General features: G+C 52.1%; 3 protein-coding genes across 12 annotated transcripts; all 3 read left to right on the forward strand.

Annotated features, from left to right (window-relative positions):
- The first annotated feature begins 2,226 nt into the window (after positions 1–2,226).
- LOC119118301 (nuclear receptor coactivator 7) lies at positions 2,227–8,751 on the forward strand. Of its 4 annotated transcripts, XM_037245213.1 has the most exons (18): positions 2,227–2,311; positions 3,059–3,200; positions 3,565–3,713; positions 4,579–4,649; positions 4,719–4,826; positions 4,898–4,993; positions 5,073–5,198; positions 5,275–5,459; positions 5,678–5,832; positions 5,911–6,165; positions 6,214–6,309; positions 6,376–6,547; positions 6,650–6,797; positions 6,871–6,996; positions 7,072–7,224; positions 7,311–7,406; positions 7,490–7,563; positions 7,633–8,751. In XM_037245213.1, the coding sequence occupies exons 2-18, from the start codon at positions 3,124–3,126 to the stop codon at positions 7,766–7,768; spliced, it is 2,223 nt and encodes a 740-aa protein (XP_037101108.1). In that variant the 5' UTR covers positions 2,227–2,311; positions 3,059–3,123; the 3' UTR covers positions 7,769–8,751. The 4 variants fall into 4 exon arrangements, with proteins under 4 accessions (XP_037101108.1, XP_037101105.1, XP_037101107.1 ...); XM_037245210.1 differs by having other exon boundaries at positions 5,911–6,309; XM_037245212.1 differs by having other exon boundaries at positions 5,711–5,832; positions 5,911–6,309.
- Positions 8,752–8,852: 101 nt separating this feature from the next.
- LOC119118306 (histidine triad nucleotide-binding protein 3-like) lies at positions 8,853–11,417 on the forward strand. 7 transcript variants are annotated; one of them, XM_037245222.1, is made up of 8 exons: positions 8,853–9,038; positions 9,361–9,507; positions 9,562–9,646; positions 9,843–9,969; positions 10,740–10,857; positions 10,980–11,049; positions 11,129–11,255; positions 11,331–11,417. In XM_037245222.1, exons 2-8 carry the CDS (start codon positions 9,375–9,377, stop codon positions 11,403–11,405), a joined length of 735 nt encoding a protein of 244 aa, XP_037101117.1. In that variant the 5' UTR covers positions 8,853–9,038; positions 9,361–9,374; the 3' UTR covers positions 11,406–11,417. The 7 variants fall into 7 exon arrangements, with proteins under 7 accessions (XP_037101117.1, XP_037101118.1, XP_037101113.1 ...); XM_037245223.1 differs by having other exon boundaries at positions 8,855–9,038; positions 9,577–9,646; XM_037245218.1 differs by having other exon boundaries at positions 8,870–9,038; positions 9,390–9,507.
- Positions 11,415–16,178, forward strand: LOC119118300. The gene is made up of 2 exons (XM_037245209.1): positions 11,415–12,147; positions 12,280–16,178. Exons 1-2 carry the CDS (start codon positions 11,730–11,732, stop codon positions 14,400–14,402), a joined length of 2,541 nt encoding a protein of 846 aa, XP_037101104.1. The 5' UTR covers positions 11,415–11,729; the 3' UTR covers positions 14,403–16,178.
- Positions 16,179–18,747: the final 2,569 nt, after the last annotated feature.

Consider the following 18,747-nt stretch of genomic DNA (forward strand, 5'->3'; position numbering starts at 1 on the left):
TCTGCCTGCTTGAGCTCTTGAGTCAAGCCAGCCAAACTTTGAAGTTCACTTTTAAGTCCTCATGGGGAGTTTGCTTTGTTGCGTGGCATCGCCGACATCACGTTTGGCTAACTCGGGTGATTCCGATGCATCTGGGCTAAATCTTGCCATCCCAAACAACATTTCCGTCGTCGTCCTCCTCCCACTGCATGCGTGCGTGCGTGTGTGTGTGTGGCGTCTCGAGCTGGACTGCGAATCCATCAAAGCTTATCATTATAAGTAAACATGACAGAGTGGACACAATGTCTTGTGTGCCGCCAGACTTGCTATCTGGCGCTTGCGAGGCGTATCTGCCATGATGTAGTGATGTGGCGCTGGCTTCGTCTAAAGCAGCGTCTGAGTGCGGCCGTGGGAGCATATATACATCTATCTCCGTGTGTGTGTGTGTGTGCAGGCGGCAATAGCACGCTCAAGTTCCCTCGAGCGGGAACATTACCTCCACGGTGCATAAAAAGCTGACTAAGTGCGGAGATGACGAGGTCATAAATCATACTGGAATTTATGGCTGTTATTTATCAGCCGCTGTTTGTGGGGCCTCATATTTGCACCTATAGGCTGTTCATTTTTTTTGGGTCAGAAAAGGATTATTACTGTGCGAGACAAGTCTCTTTTTTATGGCAGATGAAATCAGGGGAGAGTTACAAAGCAGATTAACCACACAGCCTGTTTTGGAAGCATTGACGGCATTGAGATGCATACAAAGAAAGTCAAGCCATCTTCTGTGGCTCTCAGCGCGCATGTTGCGTCCAGTCCACGTGTTACAACATCACTGATAAGCAAGGTAAACAATCGGCCGCTCTTGTTTGCGCCCTTGCCACGGTCATGTGATCCAGAAAGAATGAAAGAGTGTTACAGGAGGGGGCCATCTTGTTTTTTTTTCTCTGTATACTTTTGGAGGCTCCTTCAGAATCCGCACTCCCGCTTTGAGAGCAGAAAGCTCAGCGCTGATAACCTCGGGCTGACCGCGCGCGTCGATCCAGGGTCAGAGGTCACGCGCCGGCTCGGCACAGCTCGTGACGGTGGCCGTGGTGGCAGCGCACCGGATGGATACAAGCGCGTCTCCATCACTTTCGGGTTCGGATAGATCGGTTAGGCTGCATGCGCGTTTGTGATCAGGGGCAATTAGGTAACCTTACGGTAACCTCTTACTAAGTAATGCGTTGAGTGACGTCACCGATTTGGGCGCACCGGAAATAATGCGTTTTACAGTCGCTATTTTAACTTCGTCGGAGAACAATCTATTAGGATGTATTGCGATATCGAAGTGACGCAACTTGAATAACAATTAATAGAAACAAACAAACAAACGTGGATCACAGCACTTTATTCATTCAAACTTCAAGTCACGGCGCAAAATCGCTGTTAAGTTTTCAAGAGGATGCTCTTTGTCCTTACATCAGCTCTATAAATAACAAGCGCAGGCGCCTGCCTCGAATATTTCTCCTCCTAATTGGCGGGCCTGTCAAGTATCCTTCTGTCTTGTAAACAAAACCGACAGAAGAACTAACTGCCTTTTCACACGTTATATCGTTGGAAAGAATTGCGGGCCCCCTCGTGTGCATCGATCACGGTTTGTGTGACGTACGAGAGCGTTGTCAAGTGTTGAGCTTGGGCGTCTTCCTGCAGCCGCCGCCGCGCTTCTCACAAAGTAGCGGCGCTAGTCTAAGCTGGACCTTTGCGTGACGTCTGGGCAAATCATTTGGGATCTCCTCAAGGCCCCTCCGAAGTAACATGTAAGTGTTGGCAATTTATCTCGTCACTTTAGCAAAACAATAGCTGAAATAAATACTTTTTTGATTTGGAAACATGTCGAAAAGTGAGACAAGTGGCAAGCGGCGTCTTCGCTCATGCAAAATGGTGGAAAACATTGCCACTTATAGGCGAAATGGCTGGATTGCATCCTCTTTGGATGAAGTCAAGGATTTTTAATGGGGTGCCATTCATTAAATGGCGTTGACTTTCATACCTATATTTACCTCGCCAGAGGGGGGGGAAAAAAAAAAAAAAGTCACGTCGAGACATTTTACTGCAGAGGTGACACGCATGATATCATCAATCAAAGTCTTTTCTGTTTCTTTGTTTTTATGCCTTAAAAAGAATACCTCTCAAAGATAGGCTGTAAAACAAGGACAAATCCAAGTTAGAGGGCCGGAAAGTTTGATTTGAGCACGTTAAGAGCGTATGTTTATTGCTGTTTACACTTGATTTCCCCCGTAGAGGGCGTCAACGTCGCGTCCAGCTCGAAAGGAACTTGCGCAAGGATGCACGCGAGGTATGTGCTAAAAGCGCTCGACTTTTGAACGATACCATCATAAAGTCACAGGGAGCGAACGACGAGCGGCGTGGAACGTGCAAGTAACGAGTCGCCTCGCGTTGCGTCGCGTCGCGTAGCCGCCTCGCGTTGCGTCGCGTAGCGTAGCGTAGCGTCCCTCCGCCCGCCCATTGTCCTGCCAGCAGAGCCGCTGCTACCAGTTAGCAAGCGCGTTAGCATCATCAGCTGGGGAAACTGGACCTTGCTCCTTCGGCGTTCCATTCGGGACGCAAGCACAGACTGTTGGCTTGCAGGCAGGCAAGCAGGCGGGCAGGAAGGAAGGAAGGCAGACGTTGGCGTCGTTCGCTCTGTCCGTCCGTCCCTCCGTCCGTCGATGGCGTTGTGGAATCATGCCGTTGTGTGAGCAAACGCCGATGCAAAGGCAGCAATGCAGCTAGATGGCAAGAGGGTAAAACGTCGCCACTTTCACCACCAATTCGCCTGCTTATGTAACGTTGGGTTGTCTTCGTCATAATGGTGCCCAAGTTCAAGGCTTTGGGGCAGGGATGCTTGCTTGCTTGCTTGCTTGCTTGCTTGCTTGCTTGCTTGCTTGCTTAATAACACGGGGAGCAGCGTTAAGCGTAAGCAGATGTGTGTTTTAGTTCATGCACAGTTTGAAGGATGCCCCCGCCCCTGCCCTCGCTTTTGTTGTTGCACCGAGCATGACCAAAGGCTCTTAACCGGGGTGTGTGCATCTTCCCTTTGCAGGAGGAGAAAGACGGGCGGCGGCAGCAGCAGCAGCAGCAGCAACAACGTGTAGGGTGGATGGATGAATGCAGTTTGATGTGCCCGAGCATGCACGTTTAGCACCAATGGAGAAGAGGGACAGAAAGCCGGGATATTTTGCCAGGTAAGGAACGCTTTGGCATGGCTAAATGTGCTTGGGAAATGCACACAAGTCTGCCTTGCCTTCTACTACGCGTTGCTCGGGCGACAAAGAGGGCAAGGGAAGGGCAATTTGGGGGAAATAGCCTGCAGTGAAACAGATGGCGCGCTGGGGATTCCTGAGCTGCACCGGCCCGGCCCAGCCCGAGAAGGGAGAGGCCTCATCGACCCTGCCTCGCCATCCATCCCATTAACAACACTTAGGATGCTTTTCTATGGCTTTTAAATTTCCCTATGTTCAAGTGGCCTGACGCAGTTGGCAGCTTCAGTGCTCCCAAAATGATGGCCGTGAGATTCTTCGCTTGCTAGTTTTGCTGTCGATCCGCCAGGCTGAAGAGGCGGCGACAGCTCAAGCAGAGCCAATCGGAGAAAAGCGCCAGCGAGCACATCGGCTGTCCGGACACCCCAAACGACAGCGAAGTCCCCAAGAAGGCCACTTTGCCCAGAACAGCCGGCGGCAAAACTCCCAGCAGCCCAGGTAAAGACGGTGCACACCTAAGAGCACTCCAATCCACTGACTCTTTCAAAACTGGACTTAAAACTCACCTCTTTACCTTAGCATTTCCGTAATTTCTCTCATATCTTGGTTGTCGTCCAGTTGTTTTATACTTGTCCTTGTTTTGTTTTCTTGTTTTTTATCTGCCATGTAGCACTTTGAGATTCCCCCGAATATAAAGTGCGTTACAAATATAATTTATTATTATTATTATTATTATTATTATTGGATTGGATTTCTCCTCCCGATTAGCTAGCGACCGACATGGTGCCTTCTCAAAGCCATTTGCTGCCATGAGCTCATCAGGAAGTTGCGTAAGCCGTTTCCTGCTACAGCCGGCCGGCCAAGTTGTTTTAGCCAGCGACAATCGGACACGCCGGACAATTCCAGTTTCATTTCCGTTTACATTAGGTTTGTCAAATTCAAGGACGCATTGGATTAGGGTTAGGAAGTTCACCTCATCGGGCGGGATGATGCAAACGTTCACGCTTGATCGATTGTTGGCTGTCTGCAGCCAGCTTGAGTGAAGTGAAATGGCTCAGACGGCCATTGTCTTAGTCATGCCTTGCGGGGGGGGCAGCGCTCCACTAAAAGCTTCTGTGTCTCTTGGCAAATGTGTGCATGATAACGGCGACTGACTGGGCTGGCTAATCTTTTGAGTTTTACAAAATGGGAGACAAGCAACTCCTGGTACTGGATTGGAGCAACCGGAGCCTTGTCGCGTTAGTAGCAGCACGATGAATGGGCCATGTCCCTCGCAGTCGGGAGCTTCGGCGTTTCATTCTTAGCTAGCTGGCGCATTCACTCGGTCCATACGACGCTCACTCGTCTGTCGTCTCGCTCGCAGCCGACGGCTCTAAAAGTAATAAACCGGCAAAGAAGGAGAAGAGGAGGCCACCTGGGACGGTGGACTTTATTGTGAGTAGACCCGAGTCGCGCGGCGTCGGCCCCCGGATCGTCCGCCGCCGTTGACCCCATTTGTCGTAGGTGGGACCGAACGATTCCCTCAACAGCATCGCCCTCAACTTCAACATCACCCCAAACAAGCTGGTCCAACTCAACAAGCTCTTCTGCCACAGCGTCTACCCTGGTCAGGTGAGAAACGGATCCAATTTGACGTGTTCCCAGTTTTAATCGACGAGGTTGTTTGCCCGTCGCTCTCGCAGAAGCTGTTTGTCCCCGACGTGAGCCGGACGGAAGTAAAGGCTGAGGATGACTCGGACCCGTTACTTACAAACGGGTCCTCGGCGGTGACGAGTCCCGTACGTAATTGTTGCCTTAGCAACGTACACTCTGAAGTCAACGTTGATCCAAATATAACGGACAAACTTTGGTCTTCAGGAAGACGGTCCAAACTGCAGGCCAGCGCGGTCCCTCCGACGCCAGCTCTCCCCAAATTCCGAGGACGAGAGCCCGGCCACGGTTAAATTCATCAAGATGAGCTGCAAGTACTTCACTGATGGGATGGTGAGTCCTGAAGTTCTTTCAACTTTGATTGGACTGGCTTTGTGCAGCAGCCGGATGGATGTGACGCTCTCTGCAGGGCGTGGTGGGCGGCGTCCTGATCGTCACGCCCAACAACATCATGTTTGACCCCCACAAGTCGGACCCGCTGGTCATCGAGCACGGCTGCGAGGAGTACGGTCTCATCTGCCCCATGGAGGAGATGGTCTCCGTGGCGCTCTACGACGACGTGTCGCGCATGAAGCTGAAAGACGCGCTGCCGTCGTAAGCCCACGCCCAAAACATTTGTACTTTTCCCACACTTGATGCCTGTTTGCAAAAGTGTCCCATTGTATGGAGAACGTCACACAAGTTTTCTATCCGTCCTAGTTTTGTCTTCTTGGCTTTCATGTTTTAATTTCAGTCATGCGTCATTTCATTTGGACCTTATTTTTCTTTCACCCCCCCCCCTTTCCATTTTCATCCTCACTTGACCCCCACAGCGACCTAGCCCAGGATCTGTGTCCTGTCTACAGGCCCGGCGAGTGGGAGCGCTTGCCCTCCGAGCAGGACCTGAACCCCTTCAGTCGCTACAAAGCGCTGGACGCCAAGCAGCCCATCATCCTGGACGACCTGGAGTCGGCCCTCTTGGACGCAGGTGAGGACTCGCTCGGAAAGGCTACCTTCCGACACGCCGGCCCACGCCGCTCCCTCCGTCCGTCTTGTCCCATGACAGTCGGCACGGAGCAAGGAGAGCAAACGGACAAGTCTCCCTCGGATGAAGGCTTCACCGAGCTGGAGCCCGTGGAAGAAGCGTCCGGCGCCGTCCAAAGACGGAAAGGGGAAGCCGACGACGACGAGGAGGACGAAGGCTTAGCACGGAACAGCTCCGTCGAAGACGCCGAGTCCGTCCGGTCGGAGGCGGGGCGGACGCGCGGGAACCCGAGCGCCCGAGAGGCCTCGTCAAACGTTCCGGCGCTCCAAACGTGCGCGGAGGAGTCGAGCGAGAAGGCGACGGCCGATGTCGCCGACAATCCCCAGAAAGCCCGGCGGCTCGGCCAGGAGGACGGACGGAGGGAGAGCGACGCCGACGTCAAGACCTGGCTGATGGAGAGGATTCAGGCGCCCATTGAAGGTAAGGGTGGACAACAGTATCGGGACAGCTGGCCCACTAACCAACGCGACGATGGGCTGCGCGCAGACATGCTTTTGTCCTCCGAGGAGAAGAGCAAGAGCCCGCCCATGTTCCTGTGCTTCAAAGTGGGCACGCCAATGCGCAAGTCCTTCGCCACCGGGATGACGTCCAGCCCGGCGCACTCCTTCGGAAGCTCGGCAAAGAAACCCGAGTACTGGTTTGCTGTGCCGCAGGAGAGGTCTGATGAGACTTTGGCACCTTTGACGCATGAGAGAGAGAGAGAGAGAGATCCGGCCGGCGTCTTAAAAGTGACATGTGCCTGCCTGCCTGCGTGTTTCAGAGTGGACCACCTGTACGCCTTTTTCGTCCAGTGGTCTCCAGACGTGTACGGCAAAGAGGCCAGGGAGCAAGGCTTCGTGGTGGTGGAGAAGGACGAGCTGGACATGATCGACAACTTCTTCGGCGACCCCGCCTCCTGCAGCTGGGAGGTCAGAGCAGGCACTGGCGGCATCCCGTCACGGTTTGAGCTCTGCTCAGCTGTCCCAATACTTTTGTTTCCAGATCATCACCATCGACGAGGCCAAGCGGAGGCAGAGTCTGGGCAGCTGCGACGGCGAGCTGCCGGTGGACGGGCTGCCGCTGCTGAGCGACGCCAGCCATTTGCTGCAGGACACGCACGTGGAGAAGGTACGGCGCCCTCTGCTGGCGTGACTGCAATAATGATGCACGGCCTACCTAACGTGAGCGACGGCCACGCTCTAGCTGGCCTGCCGCTTGCCGGCCCGCGTGCAGGGCTACGTGTGGCGGCTGGCCTACAGCACGGTCAAACACGGCACCAGCCTCAAGACGCTCTACCGGAACCTACTCAACGTGGACAGTCCGGTTCTGCTGGTCATCAAAGATGCGGATAACCGGGTAGGCAAGTTTGCCATTTGGCTTGGAAGCGGACGTTCCGCTTGAGAACTCGTAGCGACTTTGGCGGATGTTTGACGTGCTGGCAGATCTTTGGAGCATTCTCCACTCATCCCTTCCGAATAAGCGAGCACTGTTATGGCACCGGCGAGACCTTCCTCTACAGCTTCTGCCCCGAGATCAAGGTTTGTGCTTTTGTGCTTTCCAAATGTCTATTATTGGCAGTAGCAAAGCACGTAAGACTGCGTTGCTGGCGACCTGTTTGCAGGTGTACCGCTGGACGGGAGACAACTCCTACTTTGTCAAAGGCAATATTGACTCGCTGCAGATGGGAGGAGGCGGGTAGGTCCCTTTGCGTGGTCATTTGTGGTACTTGTTGACCCTTATGTTGTTCCTTGGTTCTTTGTCTAGCGGTCAACTGGGTCTGTGGCTGGACGCCAGCTTGTACCGCGGCACCACGACAAAGTGCGCCACCTTCAACAACCAGCCGCTCTCCAGCCGGCAGGACTTCAACATTCACACCCTGGAGGTGTGGAGCTTCGAGTAGCTCCTCCCCGCCATCGCGTGCGCCTCAAGGAGGAACACGTAGAGCTTGTAAGAACAAGGTGGCCACCCCCATGGCTTTAGGTTCAACCGGTGTTTCCCGACCTCGATCATCGTTAAAATGAGAATTGTGCTGAGCGTGGTTGTCAATCACCGGGTTAAACCACCGCCATTGTATGAATGTACAAACCCAAAATGGAAGGCGAGATTTGCCATTGGAATTCCGGAATATTTCCTTACAAATTCTGCATAATCTGACTGAGCGAGCCTGTTAAATTACATTTCCTCGTCAACGTGACCGCAAAGTGTTCCGCAATTTCATTTGCTGACCAAATACTCAAAGTGTTTTCAGTTGTGTTTTACGTTGTGTTGGTTCTATTTCTACGAGCAAGGCTATTTTTTGGACGCTTTTATAGAGATAATGTGCTTTTCAGTATGTATACAGCACTGTAAATATTGTGACGCAAGCCGACAAGCACTATGGTCCCACTGACCCGCCCCCGTTTACGGACGTCAGAGGCGTTTTGAAGCCCGAAGACAATAATGCTTTGCACTAGAGGATTAAAAGGCATGTGAAGTGCGTCCTTAAATTAGGACTGAGTGTTGTCCCCACACCACTACAAAAAGGGATCCCCCCCCCCATCCCGTTCGGGGTTGTCGCTGCACTCTTTACATACCACTAACTGCATCAAGACATAATTGCGTCAATGCACCTGGATCTGACACTGCTTTGGAAGTGCATGGATATATTGTGCGATCATCAGTACTGGGCCATAGCCATGCCAGTTGTGTAAAACGAGCTGTGATGTTCTCCTTGTTACTGTGAATGCTCTTTGAGTATTCTCGTTGCTTGTGAATCCCCAAACTGCTGTCTTGTGCGAGTGAGTGAGTGAGTGAGTGAGTGAGTGAGGCTCTATTTATTGTGGTGGTGGTGTTGCAACTCCATTTAAAAGGAATAAATGTTGCATACATATGTCAATGTTCAAACTGTGTGTGGTGTCGTAAATTCTCTTTGCTAAAAAAAAATCAAACTGTCAAATTGTTACAGGCCGATGTGGAGCATTTTGTAAGGGTTTGAGAAAACACAAGCCGAGTAGACTGTCATTGCTCACACGCGATCTTTGACGATTACGTCATCGTATCCCGTAAAACCAAAAGGCTGGTTTCAAATGGGAAACAAAATGGCCAAAAATACCGACGCAAGCGAAAACTATTGGTGTACTTTCTGTATGATCGCTAACGGGAAAGACAACGAAGCTGACATTTTAAAAAAAGTGAGAAAACGACTTTTTTTTTCATGTACTTTGGGGAACGTTGTCATTCGAAGCCGGGGTGGGTGTGGCGGCGCACAAGCAGGAAGTGAAAGTTTTTGTTTACATTTTGACCGTAGAAAAATGGAATCGCTGTTTCAGGTTGCGCAGCCACAAACACAAATGTATTCGATACTGTACACAATTTCCCTTACTAGTGCAATTGATTATGAAGTGGTGCCTTCAGAGAGCATTTTCAGGAATTGACGTGTGGTGCGTTCATGAACTCTGGTTATTTTGACGCCGAGAATGAGGCTGTATTTTTCGGACGCGGACGCGCTTACAGGCACTTGTGTTGTGATGGTCTCCACCCAGGATCATGAGTTGGTGTGTTTCCGGGACATATGGCCTGCTGCCCCGCATCATTACCTGGTTGTTCCCGTCGAGCACATTGTAAACTGCTCATCGCTGCACACAGGACACGTTGGACTTGGTTAGTGCGCCTCATTCATGTTGATGGTGTCAAATTGTTTCTCATTACGTTTAGCGATACCTGTTGCAGTTGAAAAGATGGCAGAAATGGGCAGAGCTGTACTACGGGAGCAAGGATTTGCTCATATGGAGGACATAAGGTGATCCTTATGACATGGGTAAAAAAAAAAAAAAGAAAAGTTTGTTTCATTTGCGTCAAACGATGGCAATCTGCCTTGTCTTTTTGCAATGATGGGGGAATCAAATGAAAGTATTCCAATTTTCAAATGAGGTACAAAGTGAAGCCCTGAGAGTGTGTGTGCTGCATGTGCATGCCATTAATGTCTGTTTTTGAAGGATGGGATTCCATCACCCTCCGTACACGTCGGTAGATCACCTCCACCTGCACGTTCTGGCCCCGGCCAGCATGATCAAAGAGGTCTTGATGGTTAAATTCCGACCGGGATCCTTGGCCTTTATCGAGGTGAGCGCTAACGTGCATGAATAATGTATCCTACTCCAATGATCTCAAATCTGTTTTTTTCTCTAGGAAAAACAACTGAGGAAGTATCTGAAAAATGTTTCTTCACCGTCATGATGTTGCGGCTGAGGACCAGATGGAACGAAAGGGAAAGAGGGCTTCAATGCTTAGCCCCCATTTGTTTACTTTGCACACTACAACCAAGATCTGTCTCACTTACGAAAAGCAATCTGTTGTGTTGTGATATGGATTATAAATATCAGTTTTCACTTTTAAATAAAGGTTGGTGACGCCTAATTTAAAAAAGAGCACCCCCAAAATGATATGTCCTCTTGTAGAAAAGCTTTTATGCCTGATTAAATTCAATGAAGGCTTGTAAACCTTCAAGTGGCCAAAAGAGCGTCAAAAAGGTTGCGCTAAACGTCCATGTCTTGAAATGGTGGAATTGACGGCAGCCCTCGAACGCACCTTGGCCTGATCCGCTCGGTCATCGATGACGGCAGCCTGCGAGCGAGCGAGCGAGCGAGCGCACATTCGCCTTCGGTCATCGATTGCTTCGTCCTGACAGCTGAGTTGACGCCGGTCACCGCTCGCTCGCTCGCTCGCTCGCGCTTCCAAATGGCGACTCAAATCTCCAGTGACGATGACGAATGTCCTTTTTGCCAGATAGCCAAGAGCCAAACTGACACACAAATCATCCTGAGCGTGAGTTAGTTCCTAATGGGAAACTTGGGCGGGCGGGTGTTCTTTTTCCAACTCGTGTGTACGTGTAGGACGAGGAGCTGCTGTGCTTCCGGGACGTCAAGCCGGGCGCTGGGCATCATTATCTCGTCATAACCAGAAGGCACATCTGCAACTGTAAAGCTCTGCGTGCGCAACACATCCCCACAGGTCAGTGAGTGAGCGGGAATAGGTCAACATTTGGTGCGCTTTGTCGCTTGACTGACAGAAGAAATTGACAATAAAGCAGACTTTGACTGACTGACTGACTGAGCGTCATGCGCTGTTGCTAGTGGAGCGAATGGCCGAGATGGGAAAGTGCGCCCTGGAGAAAAACAAAGTGCGCGACCTCAAAGACATCAGGTAAAGGGCCATTCATTGCAAGTGTCTTGTGACGGACGGACGGACGGAGTGAGTGAAGTGTTGCCTTTCCGCAATGCAGGCTGGGCTTCCACGTACCTCCCTTCTCATCCGTGCCCCACCTCCACCTGCACGCCTTGGCCCCGGCCAGCAAGATGAACGAAAGCTCGCAGCGGAGATACGGGCCGCAGTCGCACTGGTTCATCTCGGTGAGCGAGCGAGCGAGCGAGCGAGGGCAACGGGCACATTCTTTGGGTGCCTGCCTCTTTCTTCTCTTACTGCAGCGTCTTGCAGGTCGAGGAAACGCTGTCGCAGCTCAGGACACGAGGCAGAATCAAATGAAATCATCCGTGGAATAAACATAGTCAAGTGCCGAGGTCAATTCACTTGTGGCAAAGTGACACTTTAGGATCCTTTGGCTGTCGATGACAGCTGTCGACCACTAGGGGGCGGTAGAGTAACGTTTGGCTTCCTGCAGCATTTTATTCCATTTGGATTCGATTGGGCGTGATGCCATCATCGCGCCAAAGAGTAAGGTGCTTTGATTCTCTGATGACAAACGCATGCTAGGGCTTTGCAAAGAATGACTGCACCTTGGTCATTTGGGCCGGCCGCATGGAGAGGCTGAGGTATAGCGGGAGTACCTTCTCACGCCCATCTGTGGCAGCGAGCCCGCTCCCAAAATGCCGAGTAAACAAAAGCTGCGCAAACGCCGGCATAATCAAAAACACCAAACACCCTACCAGAGATCCCAGCGAGCCCCGCCGCCCAAGCACGATGAGAAGGAGGAGCAGCACGTGGAACCCGGCGGCGGGCAGGTGGCCACGGTTCAGAAGCTGGGCTGTCTGACGGCGTCGCTTCAGCAGGTCAGACCCGATGCCGAGCATCAGAAGGATGCCGACCGGCCTGAAGTTTCCACGCTCCAGAAGGACGTGGACTGCGCACCCCACAAGAGGCAAGCTCTTGACGCAGCTGCGGATTCTTTCTTGGACGAGACATTTGAGACACTTGGAGCAAATGAACAGCAGCCTGCGCCTTCTCTCAACGATTGTACAAGTGGACAGGAACAGGGAAGAGCTCCACCACCACCTGCAGCACCTCAGGAGCCTGAGGAACATCTTGCATCTCCTATAGACCACAAAAGCACTGCACCACAGGAAAGCGTTCCTTTAGCTCAGGAGCTTGAAGCAAATGTTGGATTGGATGAGACCTTTGATGCACCTCAGGAGCAGGAAAAAGCTCCATCACCTCAGCAACTAGAGACTCGTGTCGAATCGCTTGTAGATGACACTCAGGAGCAGCAAAGCGCTCCACCAATCAACCAACTGGAGTCCAAAGCGAATGAGAGCATTTTTGCACCTCGGGAAAATGAGATGCTTTCATCCCGTGGAGACGACGAGGAGACGCACTTTGACACATCTGAAACGTCTGCACCTGACGCCGGCACGGCCGGTGACGCGAAGGATTGGACAATTCCCCAGGCTGCGCTTGAAGATGACACGCGTACGACTTCACACGAGGATACCAGGCCGCCGGTGGGATCTCAGGAGGTTCGGACCGGCGTGGGACTGACTGCGCTCAACATGAAACATCGCATGCTGAGAGCTTGGCTTCATCTGGGCAAGATGAAGCTGCTCCAACAGGGCGGAAGACTTTCACCTGTGGAGCAGCAAAGGCCCCAAGACCCAAAGGCGGACTGCATGAGCGCAGAGCTGCAGGAGAAGTGCACAAATGCTTCAGCAACTTCAGACAACTGTTGGATTGTGAGGGATGTCTCGCCTCGGGGGGACACAGTTCAGACAATTCCTACGCCTCAGGAGGAGGACACCGCTTCAGCGTTGCCTAATATTGACGCAAGGGAGGACGTGGATGACGATGATGTCGCCTCGGTGGAGGCGGAAACGACCTCGGCACCTCAGGAGCTCGAAGGAACGGCGTGGGAGGAGCAGGACGTGGCCGCCGCGACCGCTGCAAATCCAGGAAATGAAATGAACGAGATGGCCCAAGGCGATGACGTCATCACCTTTGCTTTGTCGCCTGTGGAGAACGACACGTATGCGGAGGAGAATATAGCGGCGCTTCAAGCGCACTGGATAGCTGAAGCTCTTCTGGAAGATGACACCAGCGCTAGACTGGAGATTGAGATGGATGTAGCACCTCTTGGGGAAAAGACAACAGCTGAGCATTTCTTTGGGCTCCACGCAGAATGTGAGGGCATCGCCAGTGCTAGCACACGAGCGGCTCTGGAGAGAGACACCACGTCAGAATCTCAGACGGTCCACTCACATGGGACGCTGAAGGCTGAGCCCAAATTAGACGACACGAGCCGAACCGCCCCTTTGGAGGGCATCGCAGCGTGTGGAGAGGAAGAGACCTACTTTGAATCTCAAACGAGTGACACAAAGCCTGTCGAAGAGGAGATGCCCTTACAAGAAGCGCATGGAGATGACGCAGGAGCTCAAAAGGTCCAGACGGTCGAAAGCCAGCGGGACCACCCTGACCCGGCCTGGACCGGCGCTGCACTTCCGGCGGACAAGCGCGCTGAGGAGCGGACAGAACTTGATCGCGCAAGTCCGGAGTTTCGGACAAATCTTGTTTCCCGCCAGGTCCAGGAGATTCGGTTGGAGGACACCACTTCTCACGAGGGGGACCCGAGCGGTGGAACTCCGGGAGAACAAACGCTTGAGCCACAAGTGACGCACGGAGGCGACGGGTCAGCTCCGGATCGTACCGAGGAGGGCACCGGTCAAGCGAGTCCAAACGAGGCGCTGGAGGAAGAGAAGAACACTGCCAGACCCCGAGAGAATGCGGCAGCCACCTCGGAATCTCAGCAACGTGAGACGAGCGCAGAACGTGAGGAAAGCGCGGCGGCCACGGTCGAGCCCGTGGCTTTGGTGACGACGGCGCTCGTGAGTGACAAAGCGCCGCCGCCGCCCAACGAGTGTGGAAGAACCGCGGCGCCCGGGGTGGTGAAGAAAGTCAAGTTCTATCTGGACCCGGACACCAGAGCGCCGTCTGACCACACGTCTTGCTCGGAAGATGCCGGTCCGAGTGCAGCTGTGGTGGCGGCAGCTCAAAAGGATGAAACGGGCCCAGTTGGACCTCGGCATGAGATGACTTTTGTTCTCCAGGAGGATGAGACACCTTCACCTTTACCTCTGGAAATGGAGATGCAGAGTGAGAGCGCACCTCCAGAAGATGACACTCCTACCTCAGCGTTACAGGACGAGACGATTGTCCAACCTCGGGAGGAAGCGGCACCTGAGGAAGTGCGGAATGAACCTCAGGAGGATGGACACCAAGATGAGGAGGAGGTCACCTTTACGCCCGACGAGTACCGCTCCTTGCTGAATTAACTTTGCGGAGTTGAAACAAGTTGAGCGAGAGAACGGGAAGCTCCTCCTGATGCCTGGCTCTCCTCAGCACGCTCCATTGACTCAAATGTAAATTGAAAAAAAAAACATTAATAAAAAAAAAAAGCCCGATTTGTATTGATCACAACAAAAGCGTTGTGAGGAGATGGCTCACTTTATGAATGCTATTCCAGCGAGTCTCTTTCTGCAGATAGAATTTGGTGCTTGTGTTGCTAACTAGCTGACAGTGCATTGTTCTCTGACCCACATTTCGTGACCTGGAACCGGCAAAAAAAAAAGGTCAGCTCCATGCACCAGCAGCAACATGTCTTCACTCGACTGGTGAGATCATTCAACTGTCCAACCGTATTCACGCACAATTAGCTCACCAAAAGCAGAAGATGCTGAGCGGATTGAATGTTTGGCTTTTGTTTTGCTGTTAAGTGAACACCATTTGTAGTTTGGCCCAGTTAAACACTAATCATTTGTTGATGCATTAGTTGCAATGTGCTTAAATGACCGTTGTGACCCCCCCATACACACACACACATATCAGGCAGTCAACCCTCTTTTTTTTTATAATCCTCATTAACACATGAGCAAAAAATGATAGGACAGCCTGCACAACCTAACGCAGTCCAATTGAAGAGCTGGATTAAAAATGTTGCCTGGTGGCGTGTAAGAATGGCCTGTCATGCGGTACAAGAAGGCAAAAGTTGTTGGAAGACTCATTTGTTGGTGCTGTGGCTTGTGAGTGCATGCATGCATGCATGTGTCCGTCCCTCCTCTATTTTGCAGCTTTATTTGTGTTGCTACTTTGAGCAAAGGCACAAGCCCCGCCCTCATCTTGCACCTCAGTCCATCCAGTGGCTTCATCACCTTTTATGGAACCAGCTCCGCTTCTGTTTCTCATCACACTGAGCAGCCTTTGAATGAGACGCGGAAGCAAACGTCCCCCCCAAAAGTTGAGGCAAAAAGGCGCTGCTAATGAAGCATCGGGCTAGCCGCCCTATGGATCTAGCGTCATTCTTGACTGTCTGCCTCTGAGCCTGTCATATCAAAGTCATCTCAGCATCATGTGGCAGTGATCACGAGCCACAATTTACCAGCTCAATGGCAACAAAAGCCTTGCGGCAGGCCCCAGCTGTTGCTTGTGCAGCAGGTTGTCATCACGCTGCTAGCGTGGCCACGGAGGGGAGAGGAGGGGCATGGGCGGCATCATTAGCGCCCACGGACGGCCAGCCAAGTGCTCTTCTGGGCCTCGGGGGACTTTGAGACGCGTGGCTAATCCATCCGCAGGGAGCTAGCTACCTGTTGTATGGAGTCCACTAGGACATCACGTCTACTAGAGCCATGACACATTTGAAGGCGTGCAGTCATTACTGAAGTCCAATGTCTCATTTGGACATCCGTTTGCTAATGCAACTGTATCTACTTGATTTTCATGTGTCATTGTGTATTCTGTGTGTGCAAGTGTATGGCGGGCTGCTGCCGCCGCCGCCGCCGCCGCTTATGGCTCCGTTCCTCGTTTGCCACTGATGAGCGGAGCCATGAAATAGATCCAAGTGGAGATGCGCGGCCCTCGACTAAAGCCTCCTGGGAAATCAGCCGCACCGTGTCCACCTCTTTTAGCACCCGGGAGAACCATCAATAAGTGGGTAATTGAATTTGAAGCACAAACATTGCTGTGTGTGTGTGTGCGCGCACATTGTCAGGCCCTCTGGGGACGAGAGCAGCAGGGATGAATGTGTAATCCATTAAATAACAATTACGGCCTCTGATGGTGCATAGTGGCGCTCCTTCCCTCAAATCTTTTTTCGGTATGGCAGCAAATGGACGCTGTCGTCCCGGTTTGAGCTCACTTCAGCCCGTGGCTCGTTTTGGGCCACGATGGGAAAAACAAATGTTTTACGTTTTATGAATCTTTTGCATTTCATATGAATTAGAAAGTCGAATATTTCTAGATATTATATAATTCAGTCTGTCATTGAATTTGTCGTTGACACTTTTTCCTCTTAAGTGAAGCCATGTCAACACCTAAACTTGAAGCATACTTGGCCCTCCCTCCTCCACAAACAGTTCCCCACCCCGTGTGTGTGTGTGTGTGTGTGCGCGCTCTCGCAGTCGTTAAGTTGCACTCGTGATCCAAAACAAGTTTGCTAGCTGTGCTTTTCTCATGGCGCTCACACAATGGGCCGTGTATGGGAGCTGCCTGGTGGCATTGCTTAATTAGGCGAAGACTTGATTCATTTGCGCCAACTGACAGCTAATTAAAGAAGTGAGGGGCGCCGACGACCCCGAAACGGCTCTCCCCCCCCCCCCCGAGGGATGGCGGGTGATAGGTAGCCGGCCGGAGTGAACCGTGCTTACGCCTCGGTGACCCCCGCCGGCCTCTTTCTATGCGGCGGGCGGCTGCCCTCAAACATATGTGGCACGTCGTGTTGAAATGCGGCTCCGTGCCGGAGAAACTGAAAGTGAATTGGAACAAATGCAAAAAATTCAAAAGCAAACTCTCCAGAATGAATTGGAAGGTGACGCAAATGGCGGACTTCTGCTCTGTCACGGATCGGTTGGAGCAGGGCGACCAACTGCAGCTTGGACCAGCTTGGTTTATTGGAGAGAACAAAGACAGACTCGGCAAACTGACACGGCTTAACAAAACAACAAGGGGACTGAGCGACAGGGAACACGTGAAACAAAGGACGTGAACACGTGACGACAACAGGAACCAAAAAGACCACAACAATGATGATCCGGAGGGGCAGACAGGACCTATATACACGACAGGTAAGGAGAGGCAGGTGAGAATAATCTAACTAATCATGGCCACACAGGAGGGGAGGGGGGGGGCGAGCACACAGACAGAATCCATGACAACAGACACATAGTGGAACGGCTGGGGACGAGATGTGACATGCTCCTTATAAGAAAGGAAAATGAAAACTCTTTCCCAGTCTCCGCCAATATTTTGCCTCTATTTTGTATTTTTCCAAGCCATGCGCTCATGGTTAGCCACGCAGCTTTCCCGCAATCCATTTTACACAAAGCACTTTTGACGGATGGAGGTGAAGTCCGGACGTCGTGTTTGTCTTCTCTTGCTTTTCAACAGCATGTCGCAGGACGTTAAAACAAGTTGTCTGGATATGGGGGGGGGGGGCAAACATTAAAGATCCCGGGCGAGTCAACTCCCATTTCTCCCCACCAGCGGGACAAGGACAAGGCTCACGGCAGGAGGCCGGGCCCGACAGGCCCGAGTGAGGACAATTAGGGCCTCATCGGAGTGTACCTCGCGGGGCGTCCACTCTTGGCCCCGGCCCTGAGCCACCGCCGCCGCCATGGCCCAAAACAGTCAGGGGCATTGTCTCAACTAATTAGGCAGGGGCCCCATTTTGTGTGTGTGTGTGTGTGTGTGTGTGTGTGTGTGTGTGTGTGTGTGTGTGTGTGTGTGTGTGTGTGTGTATGTGTGTGCGTGTGTGTGTGTGTGTGTGTGTCGCCGCCGCCATGCCTGTCCGATTCCCTTCTCCTGCCGAGCTGCTTGTCCCTGTCCACTGCGGGAGTGTGCTAATTACACTCGAAATGGGCCCGAGTAATTACTTGTGATTACGCCCATAGTCATCGAGAAAGTTTTTCTTTTCGGGGGGCCTCTCTCCCATGAAAGTATCCGCCTCATTACGCCAGTAACACATCTGCACATACAAGAGGGGGCAAAGGGGAGCCCACAAATAGAGAGCCGACGGAGGAAGGCAATAGCATGAAGTTATTGCCCTAATTAATGCCCAATCAGCATTGTGGAAGAAAAGCTTTTGTGTTCTCACCTTAATGGGATGTTTTGCTCAACGGCTGTTTGCGGCCTGCCGCCGAGCCCGGCCGGCCCAGCCCAACGGCAATTAGCTAGATTCGGGGAGCCATTTCTGGGCCCCGCAGACAAAGGCCATCACAAGGAGCAGTGCTTCACAAACACGACCTGCGTGCCATTTCAGTTTTCTCAGGAAGCCCATCCATGTGATTCCTTTGTCTTTTTCAAAATATTGCCAATGTCCTTTTGAAAAATACTGAAATGCAGAAATGTTCTTACATCTTTCTCGAGCCTGACCATACAACTAAAACAACAAGTTTTCTCAATGAGTCAAGTGTGCTTGGTGTGACGTCACGTTAATAGGTGGCAAATAAACACATTGATCGCGCTTTCAGTTTTTCACTGGTGCGGCCACTTGTTCGTTTTTGATGGTTCGTGCAGGCCTCCAGATGGCCCACGCGGCGTCATCTCTTATCTGCGCCCATCTCCAAACGTGCTGACGGTCCCCGAGGAATCCCGTTGGTGTTGTCCGCGCGTGCGTGCGTGCGTGCA

Source organism: Syngnathus acus, chromosome 24 (assembly GCF_901709675.1).
Source record: "Syngnathus acus chromosome 24, fSynAcu1.2, whole genome shotgun sequence".
NCBI classification, from domain to species: domain Eukaryota; kingdom Metazoa; phylum Chordata; class Actinopteri; order Syngnathiformes; family Syngnathidae; genus Syngnathus; species Syngnathus acus.